A 21,577-nucleotide genomic window follows, 5' to 3' on the forward strand; every position below is an offset into this window, starting at 1 on the left:
CTCATGTTGTTGGTGTTGAGATAATATATGCCGTTCATCCCACCTTTCCCATTGTTCCAACTAACACATGCATAATAGAAATCAAATATATCGTGTACAATAAGTGGTGGACAAAATTGTAACAAAGAAAATTGAAACCTGATTCCAACATTTATAGGTTTTGTTTGTATAAAATTATAACTCACTAGACTTTTCACCCGTGCTTTCGCACGGGTCTGATATAGGTGAAGATTATTTTTGAACAAATGATTTTTAAATTGCTAGTTGCGACTAACATGTATGACATTTATATTATATTCGCAATAAGACAATCGAATATAATGACATGAAACAAAATAAATTTATCACAACTTTACACTAATATAAGATTTTATCTTACAAAAGTAGTCTAAGTTATAAGTTTTTGCTGGATGGGGTAATAGGAACGTGATCACTACTTGATATTTTTTAGACAACTTGATCACAACTTAATCATATTAATGTTCTCCACATGTTTGATTGTTTCCTCTGTGATCCAATTCTGTTCACTCTCTATACATCCAATAGCTTATTTTGTTGTTTCAAAACAAAAAAAACAATAGCTTGTCGCAAAAGTGTGTCTAGGAAGCTTATTAATGCATTGTTCAATATCAGTGATTTATGATTTTTAAGATTGAATTAGTAATGTGACATAAACACACTTCAGTGGAATACAATTGTATTTTACTCTTTATTCTCTTTCAATTTTACTAAAAGTGTGCCAATTGATTAGGAACATACCTAATATGCAAAACCTGTAGTTTTTGAAAACTTGGAAATAAATTGATACTTCACTTGCTGTTAAAAAATAAATAATTTGATACATCAGACAACAATAGAACCCTTATAAGAGTGTGAAAGCCACTGATCCAAGATGACATCACTTCACTATAAAAAAATCATGTGGGAGTGCTCTTGGCTTAAAACAATATGACTTTTTTAGGAGAATTGATGGTTGTTCTTTATATAGTTAGTAAAATTAATGTATTAGAATATTTCAGCATAACTATCACTATAGTTTACATAAGTATTCAACACCAATAAGTTGGTCACGGACTTACACCATTACAATGTGGGAAAAAGAGTGTTATAACACCAAAGCCACTAAAAAATTCATCAAGACACATTATTTGCCTCAATTGAAAGAAACTTGATCACTTATACTCAGCAAACTATACAGAGGCAACTTCTGCTACAGAGAAGCATGAGTTGCACAGTTATAAGGCACCTATCACAAAATACAACAGTCTAAATGAATTCGGCAAGCTGAAAAACAGTGATATGGATAGTCTGCTAGCTACGTCTCTCTTGATTGATACAACAACTCCCCACTGAAGATACAATACAGCAACCAAAATCCTGAAACAGTATGCATATATCAACACTGCAAAAACTACAACACACTACTCAGACAGAGCAACTCCAACTCGAAGACAGGCTAAATCAAAGGCAAAATGACCAAACTATCATGACTTGACTTCCCCTTTTTTGTATAAGAAAACATGTCAAAAACAATAAGATTAAAGAAAACATGTAGAGCATCTCATCAAATATAGCTTTAGTTGACCACATTATGCCAGGTTTTGGTTGTGATATGTCAGGGTAAAAACAACATACTCTATTATCATATATTTTTTCTCTATCGAGACATGAAAAACTCAGGGCATGTGAAAAAGTAAAATACATCAAAACAACTTCCAAAATTCCTACAGGAACCAAAAAACATGATAAGTAATAAGCCTCCAAATTATTCATCAATGTATATCTAAAGACTAAAGAAAGCAAAATATAATCAAGCATCATTCTCGTATTACGACAATGACTTCAACATAAAGAGATGCAAAACTGGAGTAGCAAAGCTAAAAAAAATACATAATTGTGCCATAACATCTGAAACCAAATTGAAGAAAACAAAACCGACCTTAACAATTCTGCGAACCTGCTAATGGGCAACCACAAAACTCCAAGCAGAAAAATCACTAAGGCCACAAAACCAGTTGCTTGTCCCACTTAATATCAAGAGTAGAGTTTTATATTCTTAGGTTACCTCTAGAAGACAGTAGTGAAGTTTACAATCTTTCATGTCACAATGAAGCCTGCTTAATCAAAGGTTTATCCCAACAAACCGAGTGAAATGGAAATTGTGTAGGAGTTTATTCAATGGATAGAAACATAACAACATAAGACCAACTAAAGCTTCATTCCAATGAGATAGAAAAAATAAATAAAAAATTAACATAATTACATAAACAATAAAACTTATATACAACTGCATTATGTAGAATAACTTCCTTTTTTATAACTATGCACGAAATCTTATGATAAGATCCACCGCAGGTATTAACACAAAAACTAATCCAATTGAATTTAGTAATAGTTGATAGCAATCATACCAAATATCAAATCCGTTGAATCATCATAGTGTTTTAGGAGCTTGGAGCACTAAACATATGTACAATTAAATAAGAGTAGTTTCAATGGAAAGAACTTCAGTACCTGGTTCCCTACAGTACTCACCTACCGGTTGTTGTAGCACTGCCACAATGTTCCCATCTCCCAAATACATATCCGTTGCCAAGAATCTAAAAAAATCACTACATAATTAGTGTCCAATTCTTTACAACTAATTCAATAACTAAGAAGCATCTTAAAAAAATCAAGAAATAAGAAGAAAATTAATGAAACTAAATATGACTTAGTCATGGACATAGCAAATTAACATCAAATTAATGTCATATCATAGTAAATTCACATTAGATTTTTTATCAGTACAAAATCTGTGAAGGAAGAGACTTCTAGTCTAAGTGGTGTAGTCGCATAAATAGAGAACAAAAGAGAGATAATTTAGAACAAAAGAAAAAAATGAAAACAGCCAAACTTGTTGTGGGATAAAGAAAATCAAAGGATCCCCAATTTAAAGAGTTGGAATTGAAAAATTGAAGAAACATTATGCTAAAAGAAATCCATGTAAAATCAATAGCAGTGGCCAAACCTACCTTCTCTACTGAGACGGAAAGGAATTTCAGTTCCACCATTAATCTCAACAAAAACAACCAGCTGTGAAACAATGAAAAATAACGTCAACCAAAAATTAAAAAAGATGTGATTTCAGATCTACCAAAAAAACATATACACCGCATTTCATTAAAGGGAAAAAAAGAGGGAAATCATAAGCCAATTGGGTTGGCTATGGTGAGGGCAACATATCGTGTAGAGAGAGAGATAGAGAAAGAACTGACCGTGGCGGTAGCAACTGATGTTATGAGTTTGCTGTGATGATCTGAAGTCATAGACGGTGGCGATGGAGTTGACGGCAAGGGTGGTGTCGGAACCGAGAGCATTGGCGAAGGGAAGTGATGAGAGGAGAAAGACAACAATGAAAGTGGAAAAGACACATATGTGGCAAAGGAGCGATTTAGCTTTGCATGAGAATAGGTAGGAAGCGATTTTGATATCTGTTTATCTGTTTAGGAAAATCAGGAGTGATTGGTATGAGAGAAGGTAGGAAAATAAGAGATTTTGTTAAGCAAAGGAGCGATTTTGCTATGCATAAGAATAAGTAGGAAACAATTTTTATATTTGTTTATCTGTTTACGAAAATTAGGAGCGATTTGTTATTTCTTTATTTTATTTTATTTTATGTTTATCTGTTTAGTAGGAGATTAGGTGTGATCTGGCCGATTTGTTTCAACAAAAAAAATAGGGTTAATAGGGTTAAACAAATTGGAATTAAGCATTAGGGTTAAAACAATAAATTCAAGCATTAGGGTTCAGGTTAAAATTAGGGCTAAAATAAGCTTTCGGGTTAACTTTTATAGATAAATAGATTAACGATTTAGTTAGGATAAAACAGTAATTGTAGCCATTATGGTTTTGGAAAAATTAGGGTTAATAGGGTTAAACAAATTAGAATTAAGCATTAGGGTTAAAACAATAAATTTAAGCATTAGGGTTTAGGTTAAAATTAGGGCTAAAATAAGCTTTCGGGTTAACTTTTATAGATAAAAGCATTAGGGTTCAGGTTAAAATTAGGGCTAAAATAAGCTTTCGGGTTAACTTTTATAGATAAATAGATTAACGGTTTAGTTAGGGTAAAACAGTAATTGTAGCCATTATGGTTTTGGAAAAATTAGGGTTAATAGGGTTAAACAAATTGGAATTAAGCATTAGGGTTAAAACAATAAATTTAAGCATTAGGGTTTAGGTTAAAATTAGGGCTAAAATAAGCTTTCGGGTTAACTTTTATAGATAAAATAGATTAACGATTTAGTTAGGGTAAAACAGTAATTGTAGCCATTAGGGTTTTGGAAAAATTAGGGCTTCAAAATTAGCTTGGGACAACTTTTATATATAGATAGATTTCGCTTCGTATACTATACAAACAATGGGATGAGAACTCTATTCAATCCCGTCATAACATATATTAATAGTTCATTCCACTATGCTCCATTCAATTCCGTTTGATTTCGCTCTGTCGGACAGGGCCGTTCCTAACGTTTTTGGGGCCTTAGGCATTTTTTGAAAAAATGGCCCCTTACATAATACATCATAAACTTTTTTAGTTTTTTGTTATGATTTTACCAGCGCTTCATTTTTTTTTCTTCGCTTTTCAGTACAAGATAAAAGTTTTTTTTAGGCAACATCTTCAAATAAATCAAATAATCCATATAAATTAAAACTAAACAAAATATCATAGAATTAGAGAACAATAACTACTGCAAAGTAGACTGAAATTTTAACACCTGAATAGTAGACACTGAAATTTTGACATATAATCATAGTAACACCAAAAAAATAAAAGCATATCAACATGTAATTAATTAAATTTTAGACATTTGGATACAAAATTCTCCAATGTAAAACGCAAAACAACAATAATACTTGATAAAAAAAAATCAATGTTAGACTTTTTAGAGTAATCTAAGATACAAGAACTCATTTCTATGCTATAAGTAAATCATTCCTCTTTTTATATGCTACAAGTACCAAGTTTATATTACTATATTGGTATAATTAATTTATTTTTGATACTTTAAAGGCAATATTAAGATTAGTTTCTCTAGTGGGCCTATTTTCAACTAAAATATAATTTGTTTGTTATGAAGATTCTCCCAATTTTCTGGATAATAAACATCACAAATATTTTTAATATTAGTAAGACACATTATTAGGAATAAAGAGCCCCAAAAAATATAAAAAAATTTCTTGGCACATTATTAGAAATAAAGGGCCCAATTTTTTTTGGGAGGGTGTATATAGAAAGTTTTTTTATATGGGGTATATATAGTAAATTGTATAAAAAAGACCAAAACAATAACAGATTTTAGCCCATCTTTTCATGACAATTTTTGGGCCTGTTGGTATATTTTACTATACAAACCCCCAAAAATTCAATTCTTACTATATACACCCCCACCTATATAATTTTTTTTAGGGACCCCCTACCGGCATGGGCCTTAGGCCGTCGCACTCCCAGCCTATGCCTAGGGCCGGCCCTGCTGTCGGATTGAAATCATCCAAATAGAGAGTCATAGTGCACTTCCCATAATACCCCTCAACGTCTCATTTCCCAAGCAAATCAATCCCCTCGTAATTACTTCTTCTCCACCGCCACGTCATCACTCTCTTCTCCCTCCTCTCTTCCCACAAGTAAAAAACCTAATTGTGTTAAGAAGAGATGGCGCGAACGAGATTTTCAAGATCAGAACGAGCGCGAACGAGAATCAACAATTTACGAGACGATGTTCTGATTCACATTCTCTCATTTCTCACAACGAAGGAATCAGTTGCAACAAGCATTCTTTCAAAGAGATGGATTCATCTATTGCACCGTGTTCCCAATCTTCACTTCCCCGATATCAATGTCAGATAGCGTTGAATCCAATCTTCTTTTTAACGAGTTCGTTTACTCCATTTTAGTCTCTCGAGACATCACTGGTTCAAATTCCATCAACAGTTTCCTTCTCGACATTAAATTCGGTAACCCTAATCTTGCCTTTCGTTTCGGCTTTCCTAATATCACCAAATGGATCAACCTTGTTGTTCAAAGCAAACTCAGCCATCTTCATCTCGATCTCAATGTTCGAATGCAATTCCCTTGCAGGACCCTTGTTAGTCTCAGTCTTTGTTATTTCCGTGTGAAGGGGTTTTCTTCAAATCAAATTCAACTTCCATCACTCAAATCCATTTATTTGCAATCCATTGAATTTTCTGAAATTAAAGATTTTGTCTTGCTTTTAGCCGGATGTCCAATTCTTGAAGATCTTCAAGCTTATGATATAGTAGACTTCTATTATGATGGGAGAGATAATCTTACCATTCAACAGTATAAAAGCTTATGCTTTCCCAAATTGACTAGAGCACGTATCAGGTCATTTTGGTGTGATTTTCCAGCAAAAGTACTTTCTAATTCGGAGTCTGTCAGCATTGATTCAAAACTGTATACAAATCACGAGGTCCGTTTTAATATGAATATGATGCATTCTACCTCATTATACGCAGACACTGATACACGTGATTACAATTTTTGTTCAATAATTCCATTTTTTTTTTTTCAAATGATTACCAGATATGTTAGTGCTGTGTCCCCTGTCCTTGTTTCGTTGACCATAATTGAATAGAATACATTCATGGAATGTGATAGAAAACACAGCAGAAATGTTATTTGATAGTGCATCTTTGTACATAATTTAGGTGAATCAGCTGCAGCGTCCTTTTGATGACATTTATATCTTTCGTAATTTGACACACTTGGAGATTCACGATTTTTGGGAAACGGCAATACCTGTGCTCCACCTATACCCTAAACTTCAAAATCTCAAACTTTGTCAGGTTTGTTGAGGTTTAAGAATCATATTTGGTTTGTATTTTGTTAACACACATTTATGTTTTGTTTAATTTTATGTTTTCTATTAATAGCTATGTACCGTGGAAAACTGGGATGGAAAAGATGATGAAGAAAGTTGGGGGGAACCAAAATTTGTTCCGCAATGCCTTTTATCGTGCCTTACAACTTGCAATATTATGCACTTCTTAGGCCTGCAAAATGAGCTTCTGTTGGCAGAATATATTTTGAAAAATGCACAAAATTTACAAACTATGACAATCGAGTGCGAAAGGCAGCCACTGAAAATAGAAAACTTAGAAGTTAGATCTAATTTTAAATTATCTTTTTGAAGATTTGGTTATGTTGACTTAGGTTACTAGGCAGTAAGCTGCACAAGGAATAATCAGGAATAATAGGTTTTGTTGACATAGTTTGTTTTCCCACGTGTGAATCAAATCTTTTGACCTTGATGGAGTGGTTCCTCTGGTTTCCTACTTCGCCATCCATTTTACTGTTTCAGTTCTTTTAGATGTTTCTATTTTTCAACTGCCAGCATGTTTTATCTTTCTAGTAACAACGATTTGGTAATTTATGGTATTAGCTAATGGCTAATGCTAATATCTACATTGTTCTCACCCTCAATGATTAATGGTCATTTACTTTTATCTAATATATATGTAACCAAGGACACTTATAAGGTGTACCATGGTCCACCTATATATATATATTTTGCAGTGTCCAAATAACTTTAAGATGGTTCTACTTTACTCACAGAACAATTTGTTAAGTTAGACAAACAAGTACAATATTGTCTTGTGTTGGATGCCAAATTTTTATGGGAAAATTGACTTAAAAGTTGTTGAATTTATGCATTTCAATTAACATATAACATTTTTTTTTTTTAATTTTGCATGCAGCTTTAGGCCTCTGGAAATAGTTGAGTCTTTCTTGGTGGTTACTTGAAAGGTGAAAGATCGACTCTTGAGGATTTGGCAGTGAAGTGTGATTTTGTGGATGATTTTAAATACTTTTGTCAAAATGTTTAGGCAAGAAAATACATTTTATATGAGCTCTACACTGATTAGAAACGCCATGTATATAGTGGAATGCCCAATTTCATAGATTTCTAGTGTTATGCTAATAGTATAAACACCATCCAGATATCTTTAATACACCATTGAAAAAAAGATTGAAGATGGAATAGGATTTGCCTCTGCACTCTTGTCAAATTTCGACATGTTTAATTTCATGAGTAAGATTTCAATAATATAGCTTTTACAATACTTACCTTGTTAGGATTATAAACCACAAGATTGAACAATGCAGTAGCAGCATCTATTTTACCAAATGGTTCATGTGCACCTTCTTTTAATAGGCCAACTAGAGCACACATTGCTTTAGAACTTACTCCAATTTTCACTTTACAATCACCTATCATAGATAAGTTATATATTTTTGCTTGCTTCCATAGTCTTTCCTGATTCAAGTACTTCAAATATATTGTCAACTGCTTTTGCTGCCATGATCAAAATCTTGTTATAGATAGATAGTTTGAAAAATGCAGTCAAAACATGTTCGTGGATTCTTGAATCTTTAGATGTTAAAAGTGTTACAAGAAATGGAATAACCCCATTCCGGTTGTTTCTAGTAACCGAATCTCGTATGCCTGTTGTCATTGGATATCAATTGAACCAGTTGTCAATTTTCCAACGAGAAATAGCATTCTCATTCTTGTGCCTCTTGGTGCTACTGTTGTTTTTAGTGGTTGCCTCATTCACTGAGACATTATTTTCCTATCACCATTGGTGAACAAGGCTCTTTAATACACAGTTTGGTATTAAAGCATTGTGGATTAGTCTTTGTTCACTCTCAAGACAAGTGTGTTGACCAGAGTCTATCAACTCTGCAATTGAAATTCTAGAATAAGTGTGCCCTGATGATACAATCACAGGATCCCTCTGAAACACCCCTACTAGAAATCACCTAGGATATCTAGCATGTGTGTTAAACTTGGCGTCGGGTACATTAAAATTACAATAAATAAATACTCTCTGAACAAATCATAGAATTTCTCACCTGTTACCTCGGAAATAGTACCACTGACGTGTACTTTATATGGTCCAGCTATGTCTGCTTCTTCATCACGAGCCATCCTATCGTATAACAACTTGTACATCTGAAATAAATAAAAGGGATTTGGATGAGACAAGATGTCTCAGTGAGTTCCATCTCTCCTAGGTTGTAGGCAACCTCGGGGAACCTAGGATCGCCATATTTTTCTAAACTTAACCCATTTTGGTTTTATACAATTTCATTATCCATAACTGAGCGATCAAGGGATAACTAAAATCGCTGTTTGAAATACTATTTTGATCATATAATAAATATAGTCATACTCATAACTTTAATCATAAACATAATCACCATAATCACCATAATCATAATAATCATAAACATATCTCCAATATATCATATTCTGGTATAGCTTATACTTTGACATACTTATCTGGGTATGTCTCTGATCCTTTTCTGATAACAACTAGTTTCGGCTAACTACGCCGGAATTCCATAACTAAAATTCCACATTTCCAATTATTAGTAAAACGCTCATAAAATATTGATTCGTAGCTAATTCATTCCAACATAATTTTCATATTGATACACCTATCTAAAGTACACAGCTACTGAAATTTGACACATTCTCGTATACTTTATCATCGCATCTCACGATGTGAATTTACTATCAATAAAGTATATAAATTATTTTCTCTTTGGTACAACTCAATATAAACTATCTCATCAATATAAATTATTATCTCATTTGTCCACTCAGTATAAATTATCTCATCATTTATCTCTTTTCATTATTTGTACATAAACCACATTATCTCTTCGTTGTGGTGAACGGAAATATACCACATTATCTCTTCGTTGTGGTGAACGGAAATATACCACATTATCTCTTCGTTGTGGCGAACGGAATATACCACATTATCTCTTCGTTGTGGTGAACGGAAATATACCACATTATCTCTTCGTTGTGGCGAACGGAATATACCACATTATCTCTTCGTTGTGGCGAACGGATTACTATGACCCGTACGTCATAGGCTACATTATCTCTCGTTGTAGCAAACGGATTACTATGACCCGTACGTCATAGGCTACATTGTCTCTCGTTGTAGCAAACGGATTACTATGACCCGTACGTCATAGGCTACATTATCTCTCGTTGTAGCAAACGGATTACTATGACCCGTACGTCATAGGCTACATTGTCTCTCGTTGTAGCAAACGGATTTTTCATATTTTCTTTCTTTCTTTTTCTATGAGCATGTTACTCATTTCAATTTTTCTCATCATTTCCATTTTTCTGTGACTTTCTATAATTCAATGTGAGCATATTACTCATATGTTGCATTTCACATTTTTTTTTCAAATCATTTCTACAAGTATATATGCATCAATTGCGTTGTTAATTTCCCTTCAACATTTATACTAACATCAACAAACTTATTAACATAAAAGATATTTTAGAATACATTAATAAGGATAACTAATTCCAAAATAGTCATTCTACTAACTCATATTTATTCTACTTCCATTGTACCACTCATATAGCATAATAGTCATGCTATAATTATGTCAACTTATTCTAATAATTCATAAATAAATCATTCTTAATATAACTCTCATGTCAATGTAGCATTCATATGCTAGTACCTACGTTGGAGGATAATATAGCATTTTTATTACATTATTAGAAAACAAGTATTTTAAGTTTCTAGCCTCACAGTAGCCAATTTCACATGGTAAGAATTTGGTTTTAAAGGAAAACCAACAACCTGCATAATTTAAGTTTTCAATCTTCCAAAGCTTATAAAACTAGCAACGTGCAAAACAGAGTTGTTTTTCCTTAAGACATATCCTCCAACATTAGTTTCTACATATGAACACGCATATTAACATCAAAGAGGACACTAAGACATATAAATATATAGACCAATTCAATTGGTTATCTCACAATTTCACATTCTATTCCCAAGGTGAGTACTAATTCAAAAAGGAACTCACCTCAACAAAATCTGAATTCCCTAAAACAGCTTATGCTCAACTTAAAGCTTCTGCCAAATTTTCATTTCTTCCGTGCTATGTTGTTCCGCTTCTAATCTTTAGGTTCAGTCCTTTCAAGCATTTTAGAACCTTCTGAAGCTCCAAGCAACACCAGCCCCAACATCCTTCTTCAACCAAAATCTCTTCCTCTTGTTTCTAAACACCAAAAAGGCCCACTAGCTAAAGAGAAAGTTCGGCTGAGAGTACAAGAAAGGAAAAGAGAGTTTTAACACATGACATATTCAGCACCAAGGATTCATTTGCAAACATTAATTTAGCTTGAACTTTGAACAAAATCCCAAGATGGTGGGGGTGTTGAGTGGTTCGGTGAAGGGAAAGAAAATGAGGGGAAAGGAGATTCAAAGGTTGAAATAGAGATTAATTTACATGGAGATTGAAATGGCAAGGTTACATGTTGGATTGGTTAGAATTTGGATGATGAATTGAAGATTAAGAGTGAAGAAGAAGGGAGACCGTGAGAGGAGGAAGAAAAAATGAAGGAAAATGTTCTTTGGAATGTTTTAGAAGCTTTGAGAAAGTGGGAGAAAAATAACCCAATTCTAAAAAAAAATCTTATGTCCCAAATTACCAAATTGTCCTTCAAGGGAAAAGACACAATTATCCTCCGCTAATTCGTAACCATTTAATTTCTCATGTCCGTTGGAATAGTAATACGAGAAACTTACCAAATATCGTCGATTTTCTCACTAAATAATTAATCCTTTGAAAATTATTTCCGTTCTGACATGTAACTGATACGAAAATTTATTTAAAATTACACGGGATATTACAATCTACCCCCCTTAAAGAAATTTCGTCCTCGAAATTTAAGGATTGACTTGCTAATAATCACAAATAATTTCTCCAACTTTCAACTTTAGATTCCAACATATGTCTATTACGAACTGATTCTTTCTGACTTACTAATTTATCGATTTCCCTTGTTACATTTTTTTTTTCCACTCAGATACTTGTCACTATACTGGACTTCCCCCTTATGCCTGTGAAAAAAATCTTACCGCACAGGTACCAGCCACCATTGGCGTTGAATACTTCCTTAAGAAAATTCATTATAAGCTTCACATCCTGTCTTTCCTTCTTCGTACGCTTCATTCCTCCAAGGTCCTATCCAGCTCTCAGACATTTGTTCTAACTGTCATATACTAGTCTGAGTTGATCAGGCTCAGCCAGACATGACATTTGGAATAAATATCTGGAACCCAATAGTCCCACTACTTTTATTGAATTCCAATGACCCAAGGCACGATCTGAATCGACCTGCTCTGATACCAAATTGAAACACCCCTACTAGAAATCACCTAGGATATCTAGCATGTGTGTTAAACTTGGCGTCGGGTACATTAAAATTACAATAAATAAATACTCTCTGAACAAATCATAGAATTTCTCACCTGTTACCTCGGAAATAGTACCACTGACGTGTACTTTATATGGTCCAGCTATGTCTGCTTCTTCATCACGAGCCATCCTATCGTATAACAACTTGTACATCTGAAATAAATAAAAGGGATTTGGATGAGACAAGATGTCTCAGTGAGTTCCATCTCTCCTAGGTTGTAGGCAACCTCGGGGAACCTAGGATCGCCATATTTTTCTAAACTTAACCCATTTTGGTTTTATACAATTTCATTATCCATAACTGAGCGATCAAGGGATAACTAAAATCGCTGTTTGAAATACTATTTTGATCATATAATAAATATAGTCATACTCATAACTTTAATCATAAACATAATCACCATAATCACCATAATCATAATAATCATAAACATATCTCCAATATATCATATTCTGGTATAGCTTATACTTTGACATACTTATCTGGGTATGTCTCTGATCCTTTTCTGATAACAACTAGTTTCGGCTAACTACGCCGGAATTCCATAACTAAAATTCCACATTTCCAATTATTAGTAAAACGCTCATAAAATATTGATTCGTAGCTAATTCATTCCAACATAATTTTCATATTGATACACCTATCTAAAGTACACAGCTACTGAAATTTGACACATTCTCGTATACTTTATCATCGCATCTCACGATGTGAATTTACTATCAATAAAGTATATAAATTATTTTCTCTTTGGTACAACTCAATATAAACTATCTCATCAATATAAATTATTATCTCATTTGTCCACTCAGTATAAATTATCTCATCATTTATCTCTTTTCATTATTTGTACATAAACCACATTATCTCTTCGTTGTGGTGAACGGAAATATACCACATTATCTCTTCGTTGTGGTGAACGGAAATATACCACATTATCTCTTCGTTGTGGCGAACGGAATATACCACATTATCTCTTCGTTGTGGTGAACGGAAATATACCACATTATCTCTTCGTTGTGGCGAACGGAATATACCACATTATCTCTTCGTTGTGGCGAACGGATTACTATGACCCGTACGTCATAGGCTACATTATCTCTCGTTGTAGCAAACGGATTACTATGACCCGTACGTCATAGGCTACATTGTCTCTCGTTGTAGCAAACGGATTACTATGACCCGTACGTCATAGGCTACATTATCTCTCGTTGTAGCAAACGGATTACTATGACCCGTACGTCATAGGCTACATTGTCTCTCGTTGTAGCAAACGGATTTTTCATATTTTCTTTCTTTCTTTTTCTATGAGCATGTTACTCATTTCAATTTTTCTCATCATTTCCATTTTTCTGTGACTTTCTATAATTCAATGTGAGCATATTACTCATATGTTGCATTTCACATTTTTTTTTCAAATCATTTCTACAAGTATATATGCATCAATTGCGTTGTTAATTTCCCTTCAACATTTATACTAACATCAACAAACTTATTAACATAAAAGATATTTTAGAATACATTAATAAGGATAACTAATTCCAAAATAGTCATTCTACTAACTCATATTTATTCTACTTCCATTGTACCACTCATATAGCATAATAGTCATGCTATAATTATGTCAACTTATTCTAATAATTCATAAATAAATCATTCTTAATATAACTCTCATGTCAATGTAGCATTCATATGCTAGTACCTACGTTGGAGGATAATATAGCATTTTTATTACATTATTAGAAAACAAGTATTTTAAGTTTCTAGCCTCACAGTAGCCAATTTCACATGGTAAGAATTTGGTTTTAAAGGAAAACCAACAACCTGCATAATTTAAGTTTTCAATCTTCCAAAGCTTATAAAACTAGCAACGTGCAAAACAGAGTTGTTTTTCCTTAAGACATATCCTCCAACATTAGTTTCTACATATGAACACGCATATTAACATCAAAGAGGACACTAAGACATATAAATATATAGACCAATTCAATTGGTTATCTCACAATTTCACATTCTATTCCCAAGGTGAGTACTAATTCAAAAAGGAACTCACCTCAACAAAATCTGAATTCCCTAAAACAGCTTATGCTCAACTTAAAGCTTCTGCCAAATTTTCATTTCTTCCGTGCTATGTTGTTCCGCTTCTAATCTTTAGGTTCAGTCCTTTCAAGCATTTTAGAACCTTCTGAAGCTCCAAGCAACACCAGCCCCAACATCCTTCTTCAACCAAAATCTCTTCCTCTTGTTTCTAAACACCAAAAAGGCCCACTAGCTAAAGAGAAAGTTCGGCTGAGAGTACAAGAAAGGAAAAGAGAGTTTTAACACATGACATATTCAGCACCAAGGATTCATTTGCAAACATTAATTTAGCTTGAACTTTGAACAAAATCCCAAGATGGTGGGGGTGTTGAGTGGTTCGGTGAAGGGAAAGAAAATGAGGGGAAAGGAGATTCAAAGGTTGAAATAGAGATTAATTTACATGGAGATTGAAATGGCAAGGTTACATGTTGGATTGGTTAGAATTTGGATGATGAATTGAAGATTAAGAGTGAAGAAGAAGGGAGACCGTGAGAGGAGGAAGAAAAAATGAAGGAAAATGTTCTTTGGAATGTTTTAGAAGCTTTGAGAAAGTGGGAGAAAAATAACCCAATTCTAAAAAAAAATCTTATGTCCCAAATTACCAAATTGTCCTTCAAGGGAAAAGACACAATTATCCTCCGCTAATTCGTAACCATTTAATTTCTCATGTCCGTTGGAATAGTAATACGAGAAACTTACCAAATATCGTCAATTTTCTCACTAAATAATTAATCCTTTGAAAATTATTTCCGTTCTGACATGTAACTGATACGAAAATTTATTTAAAATTACACGGGATATTACACCCTCATTAGTCTAGCGAAATCTAATTGGTAGATAAGGTAATGACTCACGATCACACAACACAACAATCATCATATCCACGGCCACTCACAATCTCAAGCTGTGTTGGAAGGAAGCCTTCAATTGAATTTGAATGCTTATTTATTAACTGAAAAAATAAACTAAATATCACGTTTTTGCAGGGTGGAAAGGCAGAGTTACGGAATATTAACTAGGTTAGTTAGAAATTAGAATAATATGTGTAGGTCAGACGAAAACGGAATAAAGTTTGTTATGTATTACTTTTAGATATGAATCATTAGCCTTAAAATTTTGTCAGAGGGATGTCCTAGAAGCAGAAGGTTTTGGTGAGTAATGGGACACATTGGTTCTCTGCCAAATGTTAACAATGAGTTGAGAGATAATCAACAAATAGTAACACTCTGAAGTAATCATTCCCAGCCTTATTCAATCTATTCTAAGTTTGAGACCATTATCGACAAATAACATCTCTTTCTGTTCCGAATATCCACTTCACCATCAAACTTTTTTTTTTTTTTGAAACGGAAAATATTATTAAGCAAGGTTAGTACAAGGCGCACTATATCCGCAAAGGAGGAAAAAGAGTACAAACAAGAGCCATATATAGCGAGCCCTCGTCTCACACCAACTCAATAAAAAACCCCTAAAGTTAAGCATCAAAAACAGATACAAAACCACAACATTAAAACAAAGGCAGCAACAATTAACTATGCCTACCCCGCCCCACCAAACTTGATACCATTCAATCTATTCTTTGTTTTAACGAGTTTTTGTACTACGCTTTGGCCTCTCGTGACCCCGCTGGCTCTCATTTCATCAACAGATTCCACCTTGAGATTCTATTCCTTCAAAAACGTCATGTTAGTCGCTTTGGCTTTCCCAATATCACTAAATGGGTCAATCTTGTTGTTCAACGCAGACTCCAGTATCTTTTTCTCCATCTAGATATTATATGCACTCCGTTTGATGATCACTGCTAACCCAAATTGCCTATTAGCATCTTTACCTGCAGAACCCTTGTATGTCTCGACATCTGTTGGTTTTGTGTCAAGGCTCACTCAAAATCTTCGTTTGGACCTCATTAAGTTCTCAAAACGCCTTCATTTTTATAGCGATTCTGGTACATATTTGCCTCTAATATTTTTTTCGATTCTACTAAAAATGTGACTACATGTTAATTTTTATACCGATTATGGTACATATTTGGCTCTAATTTTGCCTCCTGAGTTTTGATTGAAGAAAGAATTGAAAAATGTGACATATATGGCAATGTTTACTTACTTACTTACATGTCCCTAGTTGGTCACTTGTCAATTGCAACGGATAATAGGGTAATAAACGGCTTGGAAAATGCATACTCTCTATGTGCTGTTATGTTTAGTTTCTACATCCAACCTAATTTTGTAGGTAAAGATTTGAAATATGTCTTGGTATATTCCCGATTTCTTATTTGTCAGCAGCAAAAACTGCATTTGCTTTGATTCTCATCGGAGGATTTACCATGTGATTGTCCTTCCAAATAGTTTAGTCTGCCACATGTGACTTAAATCCTTTAACCTTGGTGGAGTGGCTCCTCTGGTTTCCACTTCTCCATTCATTTTTTATGTTTCAGTTCACTTTAGATGTGTCTAATTTACAACATCTAGATTGCTTTATCTTTCTAGTTTAAAGACTTTATAGTTTATGGTATTAATTTGCCTTCAACTGCAGTGAGTTTTGGAATGATTTGAGAAACATTTCAGTCTGCCAACTTTAATGGATTTCTAGTGTTATGCTAATATTCTGATCTTACTGGCTGCCAACATTATTGGTATTTTCTTTACTGAGAGGCTTTGAGATGCTACAAGCAATACATATCCTTTGACTTGGAGAAAGATCTAATAACTCCAATTTTTAAGATTTTAAGACCACAAGTACTCAAGCACTACAAACTTGGCTCCTGTTCTTTGATCAATTGATAGTTCTATTTCACTTTATAGTACAAGTTTATCTCCACTAAATTATGCATCAGTGTCATGATTCACAATATGTACTAAATTATGCATTGGTCTTTATCGATCGTAAAACAATAGTACGTGTTTACAATTTCAATAAGACGTTCCAATTCCCTTTGACTAAGAGATTGATTGAATTTCAATAAGAAGTTGGCAATATAGTTTCTAGTCACAAAATATTTGATTTGAACCTCCATTTATGACAATCTATAAGTTCCAGATTCATCATCCAGAGGCTTCATTTCATATTAAGGTTAAGTGTTGGGTTGAATGTCAGCTTATTCTGCCGCCTGATTGATTTAGCATCTACTGGCATATATGCTTTCTGAATTGTTCCTCTAGTGACAATATGGAGTTTTGTTTGGCTGATTTACATACATGTTGTTTATAATACTTTATTCTCTCTTCTATGGACAAAGGAAATGATGGTTGTGTTTAAGATCAATCAATTATTTTAAATCAAAATATGTAATATTTATTAATTTATTTATAATTTAAATTAAAAATTAAATTATTAAATTAAAGATTAAATAATTATGTTTTTTTATTTTATAAAATTAAACAATTAAGTTATCAAGTTAATATTTTAAGGTTTTAACAATTGTATGTAATTAAGAAAAGTCATTTGAAACATGCGATGTGAACTTTTATAAAAAAACAAAGACTAAAATTGATAATAGAAAATTTACAGGGACCAAAATTTGAAGAATTTTTGTAAAGAGACTAGAAATGAAAGTTATACATTTAGAGGAATTAAAAAATATATTTTCTACATTTTTATTTACTAATATAATTGCGGTATAACAAGACAAAGTCTTTTGGTGAACAAGAGATATATTAGACGAAAAATATTTGGTTAACTTTTGAGTTTTTGCGAGTTTCATGACTTTATCGTATTTTGACGAGAGATAATGATTAATTCAGATCTTGAATGAAATCCATATATCCACCATACACAATGTGTTTCTTTGATTAGATCAATATGCGTCATTCTTAAATTATAATTTGCTTGGTCACATTAAACAAAACCTTATAACAATCTATAAAGATAACTTTACCTACAAGAGAATGTTAACAAGAGGCAATTAGTGCATAAGCATGACTTATCTCTCAGCAGTTCTCTCCACTCCCACTTCTACTCTGCCATTCAAATGTATAATTGATTCCCATCCTTCACAACCAAATCTTCCTTTTGCACCCCCACGACCAAAATTCAACACCACCAACATCATATTACCATCATCAGTAGCTGCTGATTCTGCAAAATGGAGGAACTTGGTTTCAATCTTCCAAGGTTTTCTAACTGGAGGAAGAGGAAAGGATGTTCAGAGCCTTAAAGTTGAGCTCTATGAAACAATTGAGCCACTTGAACGTGGTGCTGAAGCTACTCCTGAGGACCAACAACGTGTGGACAAGGTTAAAGTTATTAAAAGTACAAACAGTAACATGTTACATGCATAATAGTTTAGGTTTATGTGGCTTTGTTTTATTGTATTACTCTGTTTCCTAGTTTGTGATTGATTTTATGTGGATCTTGTCTAGATTGCTAGTAAACTTGAGGCTATGAACTCTGTTAAGGAGCCTCTCAACTCTGATTTGCTCAATGGAAAATGGGAGCTTTTATATACAACATCTCAATCAATTTTGCAAACACAGGTTGGTTTCTAGAGTAGAGGTTTATAACTCCAGATCCTAATGCAATATAGTTTCTCTGATATCCAAATTCCAATTATAGGTTCTTATTTATGACTTTTATATGGAGTAAATAAACATTTCAGTCCTTGAAATTGTAAGTGCCTATCAATTTAGTCCCTTGGATTGAAAAATATCAATGAATTTAGTATTTTTTTCTTCAAAATTCGCACCTCAATTTTAAAGCATATGTGCTTATATTGGATGCAACAAAAGACTATTTAAGTCGATATTTAGTACCATATCTTTTATCGATTTTGATGGATGTTCACTAAAGATTTTTTTGATGGAGAGATTAAATTAAATGATATTCTTTAATTTAAGGACTAATTTGCTATTTTGTAAATTTCAGAGATTAAATTGCTGGACCCTTACAATTTCGAGTGCCAAAATGTTGATTTAGCTATTTTAAATGTATTATGGATTCAGTTGGCACGTATCATAAGTCATAACTGATCTGTTTGCAGTTTAATTAACATGCTCATCAAAATGTGGCAATTAGCTGTACTTCCCATATTGAATGTAGACCGACCACTTACATTTTTTCTTTTAATAACAAAACAGACTCTTAAGTTTTCGGTTTAGCCCAATCTCGTAAAATAGACCTGCAAGATGTTTTTTTTTTTTTTTTTGAATAAAAAGTGATAACAGCCAGCCCAGGAATCAAACAGGGTTCTTTTAGGCTAACAGATGTGGATTGCCCATCTTTATAAGCTCTATCTATGCCAAAATCACTGTGAGACTTGAGTTTTTTTTTTCTCAGTATAAAACTACTCCTTTGTGTGGTCAAAAGGGTCAAATTGTCTATTTTGGTTACTCTTATTGACAGAAACTAATTTGATGACTTACCAGCATACTTATGGAAAATTTAATGATTTAGAGTTGGGCATAGATTGAGTCCTGTCAATAATGAGCAAGACAGTTTTGCTTGACTTACATTAGTTTATCAGTTGATCTTGATTCAAACAAGAATTGCACGTTCTAATTCTCTTTTTGTTGCTTTCATTATAACATGATCAATTTTGCGATGTTGTTTTTATATTTATATTCATTTGCCCTTGTAAAGTGATGATTAATTGATTGTAAACTGTCCTAGAGACCAAAATTCCTGCGACCAAATGGAAAGATCTACCAGGCAATTAATACAGATACATTGAGAGCTCAAAATATAGAAACTTGGCCATTTTACAACCAGGTACAATAGTTCTGCCCATTGGTTTAAGTATCTGTTTACATTGTGTAAATCCATGTAGTTGAAATATTGGAAATAAAAATCTTGCTTTGATATGAGCTGTTCAATAGAAGAATTCAAGAAACCTTGGTGTTGACGGGTTTTAGTGTCGCAATAGGAACTTATGCTAATATGATTTTGAGATGAACATGACCACGCAAATGTAAGTAACAATGTCTTGTTGTAACATGATGTGTTGAAGACCGTTTTAAAGCTTTTCAATAATAAGTTCCTACATGCTAACTTCATCAAATTCATAATGTACTGTAGCCCGTAAATTTTCACTGTTGTTGCAGGCCACTGCCAATTTAGTGCCACTTAACTCAAGAAGGGTAGCTGTCAAGTTTGACTTCTTCAAAATTGCTAGTTTGGTATGTACTGCCAGTATTAACTTTTCAATTTTCATATTTAGCCTATTTGTCATCGTCTTTTAACATACGATCATGCATTTGAGTTGTTAATTACTGGCTACGTCATGGTTTGTGTCATGGAGAATGGATTTGGATTATATCTAATCACAAATCAACACATTCGCGGAGTTAACACAATGGTGACTGTTGTATTGAAATCTAACAGTACAAAAAACATGTAGATTTTATTTTTCTTGTGCTATAAAATATTAAGTCTGGAACCAGGACTATCTGATCTTTAATCCATCTGCCATCAATATGCCGACTGCGTGAATGTGTGAGATTTGCGACTGCATACAGTCCAAATCCCTGAAAAATATGTTTTCCTGACAAATAAGTGTACAATGCTAATTACAGATACCTATAAAATCATCTGGGAGTGGTCGTGGTCAATTGGAAATTACGTATTTGGATGAAGATTTAAGGTGAGTTGGTACTAATAGAATTAATTGTCCCTTCTCACATGATCACAGCTCATTTGTTTCTGGAATTCAACATGGTTTGCACTTCAAAATCAGCAGTATATGGTTAAATACTAGTTTGTCAAACATAACATATATGCACATATAAGTGATCAGGGTTTGAATTCCATGCTGATTGAGTATGAATATCTTTCTTTTGCCTGAACCTGACAGAATATCAAGAGGTAATAGAGGCAACTTGTTTATCTTGAAAATGGTAGATCCATCCTATAGAGTCCCTATTTGATGCGAGTGCTTCAAGATTTGCTGCTGGTTGTGGATGGCTTCAACTTACACTTTGCTGCTGGTTGTGGATGGCTTTAACTTACATTTTCCTTTATAAACAAATTCAAACCTCTCTGTTTTATTTTTTTTACGAAAATATTAAAATTTTGCAAAACAGTTTTAATTAGTTAAATGCTTAGGGCACATGTAACATGTTAGCATTTGCCATAGTAAGTATCCATAACCCAACAATTTTTTTGTTGTTGCCTAAATTATTTAATTTAAATTCATTTCTAGAAGGGCCACGTGATTGTGAATGTCTGTCTGCCTCATCTGTTTCGTCCTA

The 21,577-nt window shown here is 33.3% G+C and overlaps 1 protein-coding gene, 2 long non-coding RNA genes and 1 pseudogene across 6 annotated transcripts; 2 read left to right on the forward strand and 2 right to left on the reverse strand.

Moving 5' to 3' along the window:
• Positions 1–1,046: 1,046 nt before the first annotated feature.
• LOC146943456 (uncharacterized) lies at positions 1,047–4,034 on the reverse strand. 2 transcript variants are annotated; one of them, XR_015025573.1, is made up of 5 exons: positions 3,258–4,027; positions 3,015–3,075; positions 2,515–2,600; positions 1,940–2,114; positions 1,047–1,377 (listed from the first exon to the last, which is right to left on the reverse strand). It is a non-coding gene; the product is annotated as an uncharacterized LOC146943456 (long non-coding RNA). The 2 variants fall into 2 exon arrangements; XR_015025572.1 differs by having other exon boundaries at positions 1,940–2,600; positions 3,258–4,034.
• Positions 4,035–4,331: 297 nt separating this feature from the next.
• Positions 4,332–8,111, forward strand: LOC146943457 (F-box/LRR-repeat protein At4g14103-like; annotated as a pseudogene). Its single transcript, XR_015025574.1, has 3 exons — positions 4,332–6,473; positions 6,712–6,849; positions 7,762–8,111. The product of XR_015025574.1 is annotated as an F-box/LRR-repeat protein At4g14103-like (transcript).
• On the reverse strand, positions 6,938–15,091 carry LOC146943458 (uncharacterized). Of its 2 annotated transcripts, XR_015025576.1 has the most exons (4): positions 14,368–15,091; positions 10,919–12,469; positions 8,133–9,020; positions 6,938–7,056 (listed from the first exon to the last, which is right to left on the reverse strand). It is a non-coding gene; the product is annotated as an uncharacterized LOC146943458 (long non-coding RNA). The 2 variants fall into 2 exon arrangements; XR_015025575.1 differs by lacking the exon at positions 6,938–7,056 and having other exon boundaries at positions 8,034–9,020.
• Positions 15,092–18,285: 3,194 nt separating this feature from the next.
• On the forward strand, positions 18,286–21,530 carry LOC146943459 (putative plastid-lipid-associated protein 4, chloroplastic). The gene is made up of 6 exons (XM_085741729.1): positions 18,286–18,628; positions 18,755–18,868; positions 20,001–20,099; positions 20,432–20,506; positions 20,903–20,970; positions 21,181–21,530. The coding sequence occupies exons 1-6, from the start codon at positions 18,311–18,313 to the stop codon at positions 21,251–21,253; spliced, it is 747 nt and encodes a 248-aa protein (XP_085597855.1). The 5' UTR covers positions 18,286–18,310; the 3' UTR covers positions 21,254–21,530.
• Positions 21,531–21,577: the final 47 nt, after the last annotated feature.

The sequence above is a fragment of the Medicago sativa genome, chromosome 2, assembly GCF_051527215.1.
Source record: "Medicago sativa cultivar Bolivia chromosome 2, Bolivia_mono, whole genome shotgun sequence".
NCBI classification, from domain to species: domain Eukaryota; kingdom Viridiplantae; phylum Streptophyta; class Magnoliopsida; order Fabales; family Fabaceae; genus Medicago; species Medicago sativa.